General features: G+C 35.5%; 1 protein-coding gene across 1 annotated transcript; it reads left to right on the forward strand.

The window, feature by feature from the left end:
* Positions 1 to 2,635: 2,635 nt before the first annotated feature.
* On the forward strand, positions 2,636 to 5,145 carry OCSTAMP (osteoclast stimulatory transmembrane protein; the record flags this gene model as incomplete). Its single annotated transcript, XM_083357720.1, has 3 exons — positions 2,636 to 2,697; positions 3,155 to 4,205; positions 4,822 to 5,145. The coding sequence occupies 3 exons, from the start codon at positions 2,636 to 2,638 to the stop codon at positions 5,143 to 5,145; spliced, it is 1,437 nt and encodes a 478-aa protein (XP_083213846.1).
* Positions 5,146 to 17,403: the final 12,258 nt, after the last annotated feature.

Below are 17,403 nucleotides of genomic sequence, written 5' to 3' on the forward strand. Positions count from 1 at the left end.
ATAATAAATAAATAAATAAATAAATAAATCCTTAAACCACCAAAGCATTCAGCAAGAAGAATTTTTGAACTATTAGCAAAACAAACTGAAATATAATTCTCTCCATCTGTAAAAAAGCAAACCTTTTTCTTGCTCTTTGCAGGGTTTTAGAACCCATCACATGTATATACAGACACATACATCTATAAATGGAAATGGCTTTTTGATGAGATCAGCTATGATTTTAGGTAGTATGAAGAGACACAAAGCTGAACCAATGGGAAAAGTGTAGGCTTTTAAAAGAATGGCCTTTCTAATGAGAAATATTCCCATTCCCACACTCTTCTACCAAAACCTAAGTGGGGTATAACTTCCTTTCAACGTAACCACTGAAGGCAGGAGTGCAGATAATGTGGTCTAAAAGTCTCAGACTGAATGAGGCCAATCAATTTAGCTTTTTTAAAGCAAGTTTTGAGGGCAAAATGAATGCCTTAGCTTACAGCAACCATTTTATCCCTTTATTTCCCTACGTGAGTGTCTGCAAAGCCTGCTTTGGTCCTAAAGTCATGTATATTCCTGCTGTAAGAAGATTTTAAATGAAACACAGAAGAAATTTCCATTAATAGTCAATAAAGAAATTTTTTCTTTTCTGTGAAAGAGGAAGGGGAAGTGAGTGATATTACATTTCTTCAACATTTAGGGGAAGTGAGTGATATTACATTTCTTCAACATTTGGTTTTTGAGGTAAATGATTTCAGCAGTTTCATGAGGAAAAAGGTTTCATGGGATGTTATTACTCTATTAAACTACACAATTATAATATTAGTAACAAATGCTGCCTACTCAGGCACTATATATGTATTTATTTCTTCCATGTTTCTCTGAATCATTCATGTGAAAAGCATGCTCTTAGCTCAGTCATGGAATAAACATTTCCCCTAAATGTGGGGGAAAGACTTACGGGAAGCTGAGCTGGAAAGAGCACAGAACAGCCAAGCCTCCTCATCATCTTGTAAAATGTTTTTTTCCCCTTAATCTCTTTATATAGAATTAATAACATGAATTGCAGTTAAGAAGTACAGGTAGTCCTTGATTTACAACAGTTCATTTAGTGACTGTTCAGTTACAACATCCCTGAAAAAATATGTTATGACCATTTTTCACACTTACGACCATTCCCCATGGTTATCTGATCAAAATTCAGATTCTTGGCAACTGACTCATATTTATGACAGGTTGCAGTGTGCAGAAGTCACGTGATCACCTTTTGTGACCTTCTAACAAGCAAAGTCAATGGGGAAACCAGTTTCACTTAGCAACCGTGTTACAAATTTAGCAACTGCAATGATTCACTTAACAACTGTGGCAAGAAAAAATGTAAAATGGAGCAAAACTCACTTAACAAATGTTTCACTTAGCAACATACATTTTTGGCTCCATTGTAGTTGTAAGTTGAGGACTAGCTGTACCCTAAGAAATTCATAAAGATGGAGGATTGCCCTTTATTTCATGTCATAGGTCCAGTCAAAAGATATCTCTTCAAGCTGGTATTTATATTGTTTGCTTTTCAAGTGGGAAATTCTATTATAAACCAAGCAGAAAGAATTGAATATTCACCCTCCAGTTCTAATTTAGCTGCCACTGACTTAACAGAACATGTTGATTTCAATGACAACACTATCAAGTCTAGTTTGACTCAAAGATAAGAAATGGCTGGTTATTTGGATCATACTGGGGGCAATATTTGGAGTTTGTAAGCATTTTTAGAATTTTAGAACACGTCATGACATTCTAATAAAATGGTTGTCTTGGTAGGCTTGGCTAGTCACAAGAAATCAGACTCACCTTATTATTTCCCTTCTGCTGTAAAACTTCTCTGATACTGTTTTTGAGATATGGGCAACTAGAAAACAGTTAGGAAATTAAATAATAATTATGGTACTTGTTGTGTTTATCATTGATCTCTTACTAATGTCCAAAAACTGATTGAATTTTGCATTGGTATAATGCATTGAATGAACAGATATTTTAAGTTTGGGAACATGATTTCTAAGTGAGCACAGTGCCATCAAAATATTTATTTATCTAAATCATTTATATAGCTGCCCATTTATATCAAACTCTGAGCAGCTCCCAATCAGCAATTAAAACAATAATAAAACCACACTGCATAAATATATTATAGTAGGTAGCAATCAGATGATTAAGTTAACCACCATGATTCAGTGATAATTCCGAGTGACCAATCTCAGTATAGTGTAAAAATAAATATTCCCTAGCTTCTGCTTTTTCTGAATCTACTTTTGCAATACTAAGTGTAGTTTTAACAATATACTACTAGCACAAGGAAACAGACTGGTAGAGATCCTCTCTAGAACTATAATTATTAATATTAGGTTTAATATTCTTGGTACGATATTCAATCAGGGACAGGCACAAATGGAGGAAATGTTGTTATGTATTCTTATTTAGGATATACTGCACATTGGATTAACAATTTAAATGAACAGTTAAAGTTATTATTATTTTTTAAAAAAATAACATTTTAAATTTAATTTAATAACTTGTTATCTAAATCCAGATTTTCTGGGTGATTCTATCCCATTTTGTTGATGGGTTTCAATTAATTTATTTTATTTTTTAATCTTAAAATAAGATGAATATTTTCAGGACTGCTGACTGTTTCCAAAGGATCTGGGGACTTCTTCATAAAACTGGGTATGTGTAGTTTTTTAAAAAATATTTTAATTTATATACTATAATACCCTCTCTTGTGTTAACAAAGAAAACAAAAAAATAACATTGCTAGTAAGAACTATTCCATTGAAGAAAACATCAGTCTGTTAAACCTTATTTTGAGAATGCTTTCATTAAAAAGATTTGGGTAATATAGCTGAGAGTTGAATGGTTGTATTAACATAACCTATATTATTCTTATTCTAATATATAAATAATTAAATTATGGCCTCACGAAACCATAAAATGTCAGTTCTTAGAGACAGAAAGGAGTTTGTGTTCAAAATATGTGTTTTAAATTCTCAGAATTCTCATTCAAACTTGAATGTGTGCATGTATGTATGGAGAGAGAAGTGTGTGAGTGTAAATGGAATATGTGTAAATACGTGTGCAAAACATTTTTTAGCAATTGAAACTACTTTATTCATTACTGGCACAGGTTGGGAATCTGGACCTACATTTGGGATATAAAATTCCTAAAGATACAAGAATTCATGGTGGATATCTGGCTTGCTTACTCCATACCATTACCATCCAGCCACAGCCAATTGTTATCCTTATTTGTGATCTGCTCCTGCATTGCAGCATCTATCGGAGGTCTCTTCCACTGCTGGATGTTTTCCTCTCTGCAATATTCCTTCCAGTTTTCTGCCTGGGCATCCTCTGTCCTTAGTTTCTTGGTGTTCTTAATCCTCTTTTTGGTGCATCCAGTCCGGTGCCTGTTTACTATAATTGTGCCTACATTAGGGACGAGACAAGGGCGAAGGCTGCTGCTATCTGCCTGCTTTATGATAGTAGCTATCAACATTATCCCAAATATTATGAACAATATCCAAGCAATCCTGAAAATCATTAAATGCACCTGCAAGAATTCCATGAACAGTCTTGTGACCTCAATGCTCCTGTTGGGTAATGCTTCCTGGGATTTCAGCCATTCTCTCAAAAGCATAATTGACAACATGCCAGACAAATTACTGAGTTCAAGGAATAGCCATGTTCAGTTTAAAAATCATAGTAATATCTTCCAACTCAGTGAGAAAATGGTTAACAGTAGCCAAAGTATCAAGGAAGATTTTTTATATGCTGATAAGCTCGTCCAGAAGGTCATACTCCTGACCAATCGGGTGACAGCTGGTTTTTTCCTCTTCTATCTCCTTTTCCAAGCAACATGGTACCTGAAGAGTTATCTTACAGATATTTGTTTTGATAATATTTACATTACCCCAAAGCTGGAAGATCTGGCTCGTGTAAACAAAACAACTGATTTGCTGATTTGCACAACCAGGAAGTTAATTAAACCAACCAGCTTCAAATTGTCCCAAAAAGAACTCAAGGCTTCTCTCAGACACGTTTTTCTTCTCACATTAGTCCTGGTGGTGATGCTGCTTGTCATAGCAACTGATTACATTGCTTTTCATTTGGCACAAACAGCTGTAACTGAAGTCACTCAGATCCCTGTTGTCCCAGTTACTTTCTGGATAAAATACGAAGTGAGTACTGAAGTCTCTAGTTTGGGCTTAAATCAGTCTCTTTCAGCCTGGAACATTTCAGATAAGATGGTGTTGCAACCTCCAAGATTTCAAATGAAATAGCATTTGTCAATGCATGTCAAATGAATGTTTCTTGATTCATTATGGAATTAATATAGGCAATAAAACAGCATAGCTGAGCCCATAGGACAGAAGGCTTAAGATCTCAATCATCAAACACTATTATTTTCAGGAAGAACTTCATTTGGCTTCCTTCCCCTAATTCCTGTGTATGATACAGGGAAGGTTTTCACAACCTGTGCTGCATTTCTGTCAATTATAATGTAAAAACAAAACAAAAATAAATGTATCAAACAAACAAATTAACAAGCCAAGTAGTAATTTCAATCTCCTAGTTTCCCCTCCAAAGATAAACCAATCTCATAAGAGATAAACAAAATCAAATTTGATTAGAAAAAGATAAATGGTGAAAATGTTAAATGTACACAGTATAAAAAATCAGGTCTAAAATATTCAGGTACATTGCAAAAGACAATGTAACATTCTGATGTTTGTATGTTTTTTTTCCCTTTGAGGTAGCTTCTACATTTCTAATTAATTCATTTTATTGTTTCAGATCAAACTAAGTTTTGTTGGTTTCCAACCTTCCCTAATGGTTCCATTTGAGAGAAATTACCATCAGAACCTGACTTTTGTTTCTTCTAACTGCTTCATGCAAAAGCCAAATCCTCCCAACACAGCTTTGGTTCTGGCTGTGGTGCTTCTCTTTTGCATCATTTATGCTACAGTATTTTTGGAAGCATACTCACACCGTCTGTGCCGAAAAATTTCAGCCTCCTTTTTTGAGAATCGGGAAAACCAGAGAATCCAGTACCTCTACAACAAGCTCATTAGGAAGCACAAGAAACAAGAGCAACAGGAGGCATCAGCACTTTGTTGAATGCTATTTTTCAAGAGCATTTTGCACCATTGTGGTGCCAATATTATATAATCACAGTTCCAAAGGATGAAAGCAATAGAGGACAATATAGAAACTGGATGATACATAACTCAAAGGAGTTTGACTATACAGATTTATCATAAAATAAAAACGTTTCATTTGAACCAAGCACAACTCCTGATGATTACATAGGCATAAGACATATGCTTTTATTTATTTATTTGTTTATTATGTTTTTAGAGCTGCCTAATTTGCAACAACTCTGAACAGGATACAGATTTTTTTTTTAAAAAAAAACCTAATATAAAAAATGAAAGATGCCAGTAACCAGAGAACCAACATAACCTGCGCAGCCACCAACATAAATAGCACAATTGCTTTTCAGAACACGAACTTCAGGTAAGTCACAGCCTGAGAGGGGAAAAAAACAGGTCTTCAAGGTCCATGTAAAGGACAGGACGGTAAGGCTATTTAAAAATCTGGGGAAGACGATTCCAGATGCACATTAAAAGAAGTAGGGCCTTGATTGTGCAGTTTGCTGCCATTTTGATTTTCTTTATATCCTCCCCCTTCATGGATATTCCTGATTTACAGTATAGTTTCTGCATTACTTCCTGCTTCAAAACATCAGAAAACTGTGATACCTAATGTTGTGTAACTGGTTCTTTGCAAGCAATAAGCGATACATTACACCTAAACCTTTGGCAATCATGGTAGCAAGAGTTACAAAAAGTGCAAAGAAGAAAGAGAGAGAGAGAGAGAGAGAGAGAGAGAGAGAGAGAGAGAGAGAGAGAGAGAGAGAGAGAGAGAGAGAGAGAGAGAGAGAGAAGAGAGATTGGTGGCTACTTGCTTGCAACCCTTAGGCTTTATTGGTTAGTTAGTATTAGACTTGGATAGTGTCTCACTCCCAAAAGAGTGTCTTACAATACACAGTGAGAAACCAAACAATAAAAACACACGTGTACAGTATCCAGAAAACAGCCAAACCTAGGAGAAACAAAAATTCAACATTGGCTTTGCGCCCATCCTAATCCTAGGCCTGGAAGCTCAGTCACATTTCTAACAATGTGTGCAAGAGCTGTAGGGCAGGAACCATATGAATTTCCGGGGGAGATGCTCTCATAGAGGACTGCTCAGTGCTCACTTACATTAATATGTTTGGTCACGCCAATGGTTCTCTTTCTTGCATTTCTTCAACTATTGTTGCAAGCCCAATTTCCAACACATCCAGTCTCATGGATGGGTTTGGGGCAGTGGAGAGTTGGCATGGAGGCCTTAGTCCTCAGGAATTGATAAAATGTTCTTATTTAAATGTTTCTCTTAACATTTCTATGGGCATGTCACTGCCTGCCATTCTTTTCTTAAGCCCATTTGCAGGAGGGGAGAACTGTATGCCTGGTTGTTTTTCACCCTGCCTCTTGAAGCTGACTAATTCTACCCACATTAAAACAAACAAAAAACACCCAACTCTGTGTGTAACATCCACAGCAAAGTTCACAGCAAACTACAGTACTGGAGGAATTACCCTCCCTGACCCAGAGATACAAAATAAACTTCTTGCTAAATTAAGGGATTCACCTCAAATGCAGCCCACAGTTTTTGTTTGTTTGAAAACATGTGATTAAACTTCATTCTCCTCAGAGCTTTATTTATTTTCTTTTATGTTAAATTCCGCCTCCAAAATGGCACCACTATTAATTATATTTTGGCTTGCTTAAAAATTCCACACTAATCTGCTAGAGCTAAAAAGGATGATAGTAATTATATCTATGCATGAAACTTACTCAAACGGACTCTATAATCTACAATCTATATCTCTACACAGTTTCATATCTCTGAAGTCAAAGGGGAGTTACATTGGCCACTAAACAGCTGCTGAGCTGAATATGATTCAACACTCCTGCACTCTTCTTTCCAATAATAGGGATCAGTTCCAGAAAATATTTATTTGAAGCATTTATAAGCAAACGTTAAGAGTACAATCTCCTTCAATATAGTTTGTTATAATACAAAAGGAAAAGAAAATTGAGGGAGAAAAGATTGACACACCCCCTTCTTCTATTCATAGTAATCCTAAAAGGACTCTTATTCTTAATTACGCAACAGCAAGATTACTAAAAAGGGGAACAAAAATACAATCTCTCCACCTACCCAATTTTGCAGATATTTTGTTGTTTATTTATTTATCAAATTTAGAAACCACCCGTCTCATTGATGTTGCTGATCTTTGCAATCTTTCAAACAGCTAAGTATAGCTGCACAGATGATGGGCTTGATTTGATCTGTGCGTCTTTGGTGTTCTTTGAGGTTGGTTGTTTGCTTTCAGATATTCGATTACCCAAATAAATAACATCATCTGTTACATGCTGGCTGGGGAATACTAGGAGCTGAAGTCCGCTCATCTTAAAGTACTGGTCTATATATAGAACACAAATAATCTGTGGCATTTTCACCCCCTCATCCTTTATTTATTTGACTCTGCAATTCAAAAATACCCCCCTCCCACACACCATCTCCTTCTCTTCCTGGTGATCTTTTCAGATTTTTTTTTAATCTTTTCACATTTTTCCTATAGTGTTATAAGATAGAATTGAGGTATTTTCATTGCATAATCATGATGCCCAATGGTGATATTCACATTAAGCAATAAGGAGAATGCTTTGCAAGCTAAAAGCATATTCAGAGAATATCCTACCTAACCACATGCTACCTATTTCGATCCCTAGAGAATTTCAAGATGTATGACTCACACTTGTTATCTGGATAGTTTGGCATTTTGAAAAACAAGGTTATACTTGTGTCTCTGCAGCAGCTATGCATCTCTTTGAGAGCTGACAACACTTAAGGCTTCTGTTGGCTTTGGAAGGATGGCTTAGAAAAGTGCATGTTGACATTCCCCAACTGAAAGACAACAACAACAACAACCAGAAAAGTGTGATAAGCATTTCTAGCATCCAAACACAGCAGCAATAGAATGCATGTTCATTGTTATTTTCGCATTATGTTTTGTTCAATATTCATCAGCTTTTGCTTGTCACAATAGAGCATTTTGGTAACAGTTAGAAAAGCCTATTTTGGAACAAACAAGATTGTAATTAAAAACACAGAGAAGCGGGTTATGATTTTATTATTATTACCAACGTGAATATACTTTAAGAAAGCCAAGCGCTTGTTTAAATGTAAATTCTGACTGGAGACAATGATGTATTTTAAGTGTCTGATTCACAGGGGCTTTATTATTATAAAGAATCATTTCTTCCATGCCATTATTATATAATTTAATATAATTTAATTCTTTGTTAGCAATATAAAAAATTTTTTACACAAATATGAGCTGTCACTGTTGTGACTATTGCCTGTGGATGGCCTTCAGATAGGCCAAAACAGGAAATAAAGATTTGTCCCATGTTTGGGGCCTAGCAAGGTAATCTAAAAGTTAACAAGCATTTAATATATATATATATATATATATATATATATATATATATATATATATATATATATATATATATATGTTTCAAATGTTAACTATTTAGATTACCTTGCTAGGCCCCAAACATGGGGCAAATCTTTATTTCCTGTTATCAGCCTATCTTGAAGGCTATCGAACAGGCAGTAGTCACACCGGACAATTCATATATTTGTGTAAATTACTAACAAAGAATTAAGGGAGACTGAAATGCATTTCAAACTTATTAGTTTTCATCAGTCAGCCATACTCTTCTGAGATTTGAACCTGGGCTGATTGCACATTAGGCAGTTGTTTTTACCTCTTGAGCCACAGGATCTCTCTCGCTTTGTTAGCTTCTGCAAGGGGATATATGTGTCAAATGTTAACTATTTAGATTACTATTTAGATCCTGTGGCTCAAGAGGTAAAAACAACTGCCTAATGTGCAATCAGCCCAGGTTTGAATCTCAGAAGGGTATGGCTGACTGATGAAAACTAATAAGTTTGAAATGCATTTCAGTCTCCCTTAATTCTTTGTTAGTAATTTACACACACATACACACACACACACACACACACACACACACACACACACACACAATTTTATTTTCCCATTTCTTCTACAAACAAGTCAACAAATATATCGCCATATACATAAAATACACATACAGTAAGTTTAGGTGCTGCTCGTCCATTTCCCCTTTCACTATATCCACCCTCCTTCTCTCTCTTCCCTCTTCTCTACCTTCTTTCTCCCTTTCTCCTTTCTTTCCTACTTCCCTCTTCTTCCTCTCCTCTCCTCTTTCCCTCACCACTCCCCTCCCGTTTCTCTCCACTTCTCCTCCTCTTTCCCTCCAACCTTCCTACTTCTTTCCCCCTCCTCTACTCTCTTCCCTCTCTCCTCTCCTTTCTTCCCTCCCATTCCTCTTCCGATACAATTCAGGGGTAATGTGCGAGCAGCTCCTCTCCTTAGATTTTCAATGTCTATATTAGGTATGATAATATCCTTATCTCCTCATTTTTCTTCCAACTAAATTAGTGTTAGCTGTCTTTTAAGCATATTCTCTTTTTCACCCACTCATAAAATTTTTCCCAAATTTCATAATATTCTGACTCTGTCTTATCTTTAATTATCATTGTTAATCTATTCATTTCCACACATTCCATTAATTTCCTGATCACCTCTTCTTCTGGAGGAGCTTTCAGTGCCTTCAAGTTTTGTGCAAACACAATTCTATGCAGTGGTTATATGAATAATCAAATATGTGTTCTCTTTGCTATATTTCTCTGGTAAAATACCCAACAGGAATCTTTCTTGTTAAGTCGTGGGCTCTGGTGAGCAGGAATGAAGACACACAGCTGAGTACAGAGAAACTCATTCTTTTATTCAAGCTGGAACTGTACTGGGGACTTGGGGTGCACCCTGCCACAATATATAGCCAAACCCTCTGGTAGCAACCAATCAAATTGAAGCCAATTGCAGGGCCGGAGACGTCCTGTCTGGGTTGCTAGAGAGCTGTTAACTCTCCAGCAACACACATGGTGAGGTACCAAAAGCCTAGTACATAACATTTCTGGTCTTAATTCTATACGTTGTTGTATCATCTTTTAGCTTCTGCACACGTCCACCACATATGATAGAAAGATTTGATGGCATTTCCAACATTTCATAGATCTGTCCTTAAACATTTTAGCTAGTCTTTCTGGAGACATATGCCATCTGTAGAACATCTTGTACATATTTTCTTTATACGCTGTCACCATTGTCAGTTTATAGTTTCTTTCCCACAATTGCTGCCATCTACTGTATCTAATTCAATCGTATATCCAAAATTTCTTGACCATTTTATCATTGACTCCTTAACTTGTTCCTCCTCTAATTCCTTATATAATAAGTAGCTATACATTTAATCCATTTTTCTTCAGTTCCTGTAAGTATTTCATCTAACTCTGTTCTCCCCAAATTAAAACCATCTATTTTAGCATCTTTTTCATATCTAGATTGTATTTGCGTTCTCATGTACCAATCTATCTTTATTCCTTGTTCCTCTAATTTTTGTTTGGTTTTCAGCTTCCCCGTGTCTGTTAGTAGGTCTTTATATCTTATAATGTTTCCCATGTTAAAGATATTGGGGTGTATTAACGCTTCCATTGTTGAGAGCCAATCTGGAATCCTCAAGTAATGCTTCCTCTTTATTTTCTCCCAAACCATCAATAAAGAATTCCTGATATGATGTCTCTAGAAATAGCTGTGTACTCTATTTTTCCCATACCATATGAACGCATGCCATCCCAACTGTAAATCATGTCCCTCTAATGTCAATAATCTACGTACTATTCCTTAGTAAAATCCATTCTCTCATCCATGACATTACTGCAGCCTGGTAATATAATTCCCAATTAGGTAAGCTAAACCCACCTCTGAGTCTTGCATCCTGTAACATTTTTAAATTAATCCTTGCCATTTTCCCCTGCCAAATATATTTCAAAATTATTTTATTTAGCCCCTCAAAATATTTCTTTCCCAATCTTATTGGTATTGTTGAAAACAAAAACAACAATCGTGGTAATATATTCATTTTGATTATTGCAATCCTACCCATTAACGATAGTTGTACCTTTTTCCATTTATCCAAATCTACTTCGATTTGTCTTTTCAATTTGTAATAATTTTCTTCTTTAATTGTTGTACATCTTGCTGTCAGGTGAATCCCCAGATATTTTACCTTCTTTACAATCTGTATCTCTAACTTTCCCATCAATTCTTTTTTTGTTTTTCAGTAATAATTTTCACTAACATTTTTGTTTTATCTTTACTAATCTTCAAACCTGCTACCTCACCATATTTTTCTATTTGTTCTATTAATACAGGTCCTGTCTCTAGTGGCTCCTCCAAGATAAATACTAAATCATCTGCGAAAGCTTGTAGCTTATATTCTTCTTTCTTAACTTTCATACCTTTTATATCCTTATTCTGTCTTATAGTTCTATTTAGTATCTCTAGTGTCAATACAAACAATAATGGGGATAAAGGGCATCCCTGCCTTGTTCCCTTCATAATGTTAATCTTTTCAGTCATATCTCCATTAATCATTATTTTGGCTATTTGCTTATTGTAAATTGCTTTAATTACATTTATAAATTTCTCTCCCAAATCCATAATCTGTAGTTATCTTATCATGAATTGCCAATTCACATTGTCGAATGCTTTCTGCGCATCCAAAAACATCAATGCCATCTGTTTTTCGGGATGTGTTTCATAATATTCTAATGTGTTTAATATAATTCACATATTGTCTCTCATCTGTCTTTTGGGCAGGAACCCATTTTGATCCATATGTATAAATTCATTTAGGAACTTTTTAAGCCTTTTGGCCATGATTGATGCAAATATTTTATAATCCACATTCAGCAAGGAAATCGGTCTATAGTTCTTTATTTTCTGTATTTCTGTTTCTTCCTTTGGTATCAGGGTAATAAGTGCTTCCGACCACGAATCTGGTATCTTAGCTTCAGAGAGGAGTTCATTATAGAGTTCCAGCATTACATTGCCTAACAGTTCCTGCAATGTTCTATATAGTTCTGCTGGTAACCTATCTGGTCCTGGTGTTTTGCCATTCTTTTGTATTTTAATTGCTTCTGTTAATTCCATCATTGTCATTTTCTCTTCTAGTAGCTTTTTAAATTTCTCTGGTACTTTAGATATCTCTGTTTTTTCCAAGAATTGTTTTATCCTATCATCTGAAACTACTTGTTGCTTATATAAATTCTCATAATATTCCCAAGCTATTTTTTTCTTTTCTTCATTCCGGTGTTGTAAAGTTCCCTCGGCATCTTCCAGTTGTTTAATCCATCTCTTCTCTGTCTCCTTTTTAATTTTATATGTCAACCATCTCCCTGGTTGGTTTGCATGTTCAAAAAAGGTTTGTTTAGCTGCCTTTATTTTCCTTGCCACTTCTTCATTTTCTATTAAGTTCATTTTATGCTTGTTCAACTGCATTATTTTTTTTATCTTTTTGTTTTGTGTATCTTTCTGTAATTCTTTCTCAAGAGTGTGATATTCTTCCTCCAGTTTTTCCCTAATTTGTCTTTTCTGTTTATTCTTTTTCCCCATGTAAGATATAGCAAGTCCTCTTATGTACGCTTTCGCCGTATCCCAGACATTTTGAAGTGAGGTATCTTCTGTTTTGTTTTCCTTAAAGAAGAAAGTCATTTCTTTTTCCATATATTGCTGGAAGTCTTTTTCATTCAATACAGTTTGATTTAATGTCCATCTTGTTCTTTTTTTTTTGTCCTTTCCATGTAATTGTGACTGGGTTGTAGTCCGCCCATGTGCTTGTTTCTATGTTTATATTTTGTGTACTTGTAAATAAGTCTATTGATGTCCATATCATATCTATTCTCGACCAGGACAGGTGTCTGTTAGAATAGAATGTACATTGCTTCTTTTCTGGATATTTTTCTCTCCAAACATCTAGTATATTTAATTCGTCCACCATATTATGAAAAGATTTTGGAAGTGTTCTCCTTAGGGTCTTTTTTTTGTCGTATTATAATCCAGCTGGCCTTTACAATAGAATTGAAATCTCCAATCATACATATGCTTTCGAATTCCAATTCTATTATTTTCTGGTGTAATTTTGAATAAAAATTTTCTTGGTTTTCATTTGGGGCGTAAATCACTACCAATAAAGTTATTTTACAATTCATAATTACTTCCACCATTAAAATTCACCCTTCTTCATCTGAATATAACAATGTAGTTTGTATTGCTTTTTGAATATATAATACCACACCTCTTTTACTCTGATTTGCAAGTGAGGTATATAATTCTCCCAATTTTGGATATTCTAGTAGATTTTTATGTTGTTTCTTAATATGAACGTCTTGTAAACAAATTATATCCATTTTTAATTTCCCCAATTTATTTAGTGTTCTTTTTCTTTTTATAGTCGAATTTAGTCCATTTACGTTTATTGAAATTGCTTTTATTTCTCCTTCCATGATTATTTATTTGAAGTTTTAGTTGCTCTCGTTTTTCTCATCTCTCTTTGCTCTTTTGCCTCTTTTGCTCTTGTCCCTTCTCTCAACACCCTTTCCTCCTGTTCTATGCTATACTTACTGCGTTGCTTCTCTGTATCGTCTCCTTGCTGTCTGATTACTCTTTCCCCTCTCAGCCTTTCTTCTTCTTGCTGCCCAAAGTATTGATCATAGAAAGGTTCTGCTTTCTCTATTGTGTCCAGTCTATGTCTCTGTTCTTGCTAATTTATCATCACTCCTTCTGGAATTAACCATCTAAAATTTATCCCTTTTTTAATTAAGCATTTTTTCAGAAATTGATACTCCTTTCTCAGGTCTCTCACTCTTCTTGGGATCTGTTTTAACATCACTCTCTCTCTCCCTTTGTATTTTATTTTAACATTTCTCAGCTTCTGTAGTATATCTGCCCTTAATGCTTTTTTAGTAAATCTTATATGCACCTCTCTGGGGAGAGTATTACTCGTTACATATCTAGTGTGTATTCTAAATATCTCATCTATATCATTAATTATCTTTTCCTTGCTTTCCTCCAATGCTTTTGCTAATATTTCTGCCATTACATCTGCTAGGTTCTCTCCCTTTTCTTCTTCAACATTTTGGAATCTTAAATAATAATCAGCTCTATCCATCTCTAAAGCAATGATCATTTTCTCCTGGTTCCTGTCTGTTAATGTAAGTCGGTTATCAATCTCCTCTAGTCTCTTATCTGTTAATTCAACTCTTCCTTTCGCTTGTTGCAATCTTTGTTCATTTTTCTCCATCAGTTCTTTGACCTCTTTTAGATCCTCTTCTAGTTTGCCAATCCCTTCTTTGAAGTCTGTGTGTAGAGCCAGTATCATATTTTTCAATTCCATGTTGGATCTATCTTGCTGCATTGTGTTGTCCAGTGATTTCTGTGCCACCGGACTCTGTGATATTAGGGCAGCTGTTGCTGGGTGTGTTGTGGTCTTCTTCATTTTCTCCAGTAGTTTGTAATCCAAATGTCGATGGGGTGTTATAATCCAAATGTGCTCCTCCCCCCAAAAAAAGAGTATGAAAAATTTCAGCAACAAGTAAAGGTGAGAATAAAGGGAAAAGGAAAGAAAAAGAGAAGGAAAAAGCCAAATATCCTTATATCTAAAAAAGAAAGAAATTAATCCATACAGGTTACGTTCTTTGTTCATTTCAGAGTCTCTGTGCCTTTGTCCAAAATAAAAAAAATCAAAGTAAAAAACAATCCACCATTTGGCAAACTAAAAAAAATAGACTCTGTAAACTTCTTATTAGTGAGTCCAGCAGCTGTCATTCAAGGTCACTTACTCTCCCTTTTTTTCTTAAGACTCAAGGGTATTCTCAGCTGAGATACTTGATATATACTTATATAGATACCTTTTTTTGCCTTCCATTGTTATCCGCCACTGCAGTTCCAGGAGAGGAACAGTTTAAAAATCCGCTCCCCCCCACTTCTCCACAGCATCAAATTCTTCTTATTCTCCCCCCCCCAATTTCCAGCATTTAAGGATTCTCAATCTTCTCACCCAGGCAATCCTCCAAACTTACTTTCAAGATCTTCCAAGTGGCCACCCTGGCTTGTGACAGCTCACAATGGCCGTCTGACAGCTGCTGGTCCGGGAAGCTTCCGTCGGCTCTCCAGGAGGTTGTGATCCCTCCTGTGCTGCCAAAACTGTGCCTCCCTTCTTCACCATCCCTACAGGACAGCTCTGATCTGTCTGAAACTCAGACAGATCCCCCAAACAGCTGAAAAGCGACAATCCTTTGGGAGCTTCCAAAGGATGTCATTCTGCCACGGCGCTGGCCCCACCTGTCCTTTTCTTCCATGCCATTATTGTTTGCATAGGGAATTAAGCTAGAATGCAAATGAGAGAATGCAAAAGATGGAACTGAAAATAAAATGAAGGGTTTAAGCCAATTATTATACTATTTTCATTAATCTTTTTTCTTGACATGGGTTATGTAGTGCTTTTGCCACCGAAATCACAATAGTCAGAACAAAGCCACCAACAGCTTATGCAGTAAGGTAGTATTTGTATATCAACTAAAATTGTTTTGGAGTGGAGAAAGCAGGAAACAGTAAAATGCAATTTTAGTCTTCAGAGGGTGATAAAGTGCTCTGCAGTAGGGGAAAGTATTAAAAAGAAATTTGTTTGGCTTGCCCTTGAAAATGAACTTACCTAATTCATACTTTGAAACAAATTACATGATCTGAAACAAAAATAACTTATAAAATTACACTGTTCTTAATTTTTCAGTATAACTGCTTAATTAAAAAAAAATCTGAAAATATGTTTAATCGAAGAAAGGGTGCATATATCACCAAATCTGTAAATTAATTGAAATTAAATGTTGAGAACATTCCAAATAAAATGTATAAGTGGCTTTTGATACAAAAGGCAACTGCATGCAACTGTAGGTGAAGTGCATATGTATTATCACATAGACTTTTACATGTCTATGGAGATTCTCAGTCATTCAGGTCATGGCTGTCTCAAAGATGCTTTTTCATGAAGCAACTAGACTTTCTTTCTTCCCCTCTGAAGACGTTTTGCTTCTCATCCAAGAAGCTTCATCAGCTCTGGCTGGATGGTGGGGAATGGAACCTTAAGACTGAAAACATGGAAAACTGAAATAAATCAGCTGTGACAGATTTATCCTACCCTAGCGACAGTTCATTGAAAAAAGACAAATATAGAAAAAAGCATGAATATAAGCATGTTTAAATAAACTCCATGTGCAACATCTTAAGTAACACCAGCTGCCTGCAATTAGTGCAGGTTCGAGTCCCACCAGGCTCAAGGTTGACTCAGCCTTCCATCCTTCCGAGGTAGGTAAAATGAGGACCCAGATTGTTGGGGGCAATAAGCTGACTTTGTAATAATGCCGCTTGGGGGGTGCTGAAAGCCCTAATAAGCAGGCATATACATAGAATGAAGGCTATTGCTAAGCACATTGGTTTGTGTTTTAGATTGTAAGCCGCCCTGAGTCTTCGGAGAAGGGTGGGATATAAATGGGATTAAAAAAAAGTTGATTTAAATCAAATCTGGCTAGTTTAGTATTATTTCTTACTGACTAGTAATGGCTCCCTTTCCTATCTTTTCTAGGAAAAAATTGATCATTAACCCTCAGACCTTTTGCAAGTAAACCAAGCTTTAAAAGCAAATGACATCCAACTCCCCCCCCAAACCCCCAAGTAATAGCAGCTGGAACTACAACTTTGCTATGTGCGGTTCAGATTTTGGCTGACTTAAAATCATGTAAACTTCACCCCACTATCTCTAGATGCCTTTGCCAAAGAATTTCCTTGATATAGTTTGGGGAATGGGGAAAGTCAAGTTTAAATTGTATTTAAGATTGTTTCCTGATTTGATCTTCTTTCTTTTCACTGTTAGGTATTTAATTTTTCAAATTAATGATGCTGCTGGAATGTGATTTATTAGATTTTATAAATGACTCTGTGGGGATTTGTTTAAGAACAGCTCATAAGTTTGAAAAATGTTTAAGTGTATTGGTACAAAGTTAGGAAGTAATGAAAAGATTCTTTATTTGAGATAACAATATTTTGATGGACTTCTCTGGTGATAAGGCAATTTGAATAACAATCAGCTGAATCCAGAATGTCAGGGGGGAAAAAAGCTTGGTTCAGTAAACTGATGTGATACTCCTAAACCAGAAACACTGCTTTAGTTTTTTTTAAATGATCTTTAACAAAGATTAACAAAGCGATTAACAAAGCAATAGAATTCGACCATTTTCAGGAAGCTACTAGGAAAT

This window comes from Vipera ursinii, assembly GCF_947247035.1.
Source record: "Vipera ursinii genome assembly, chromosome: 3".
Lineage (NCBI taxonomy): Eukaryota > Metazoa > Chordata > Lepidosauria > Squamata > Viperidae > Vipera > Vipera ursinii.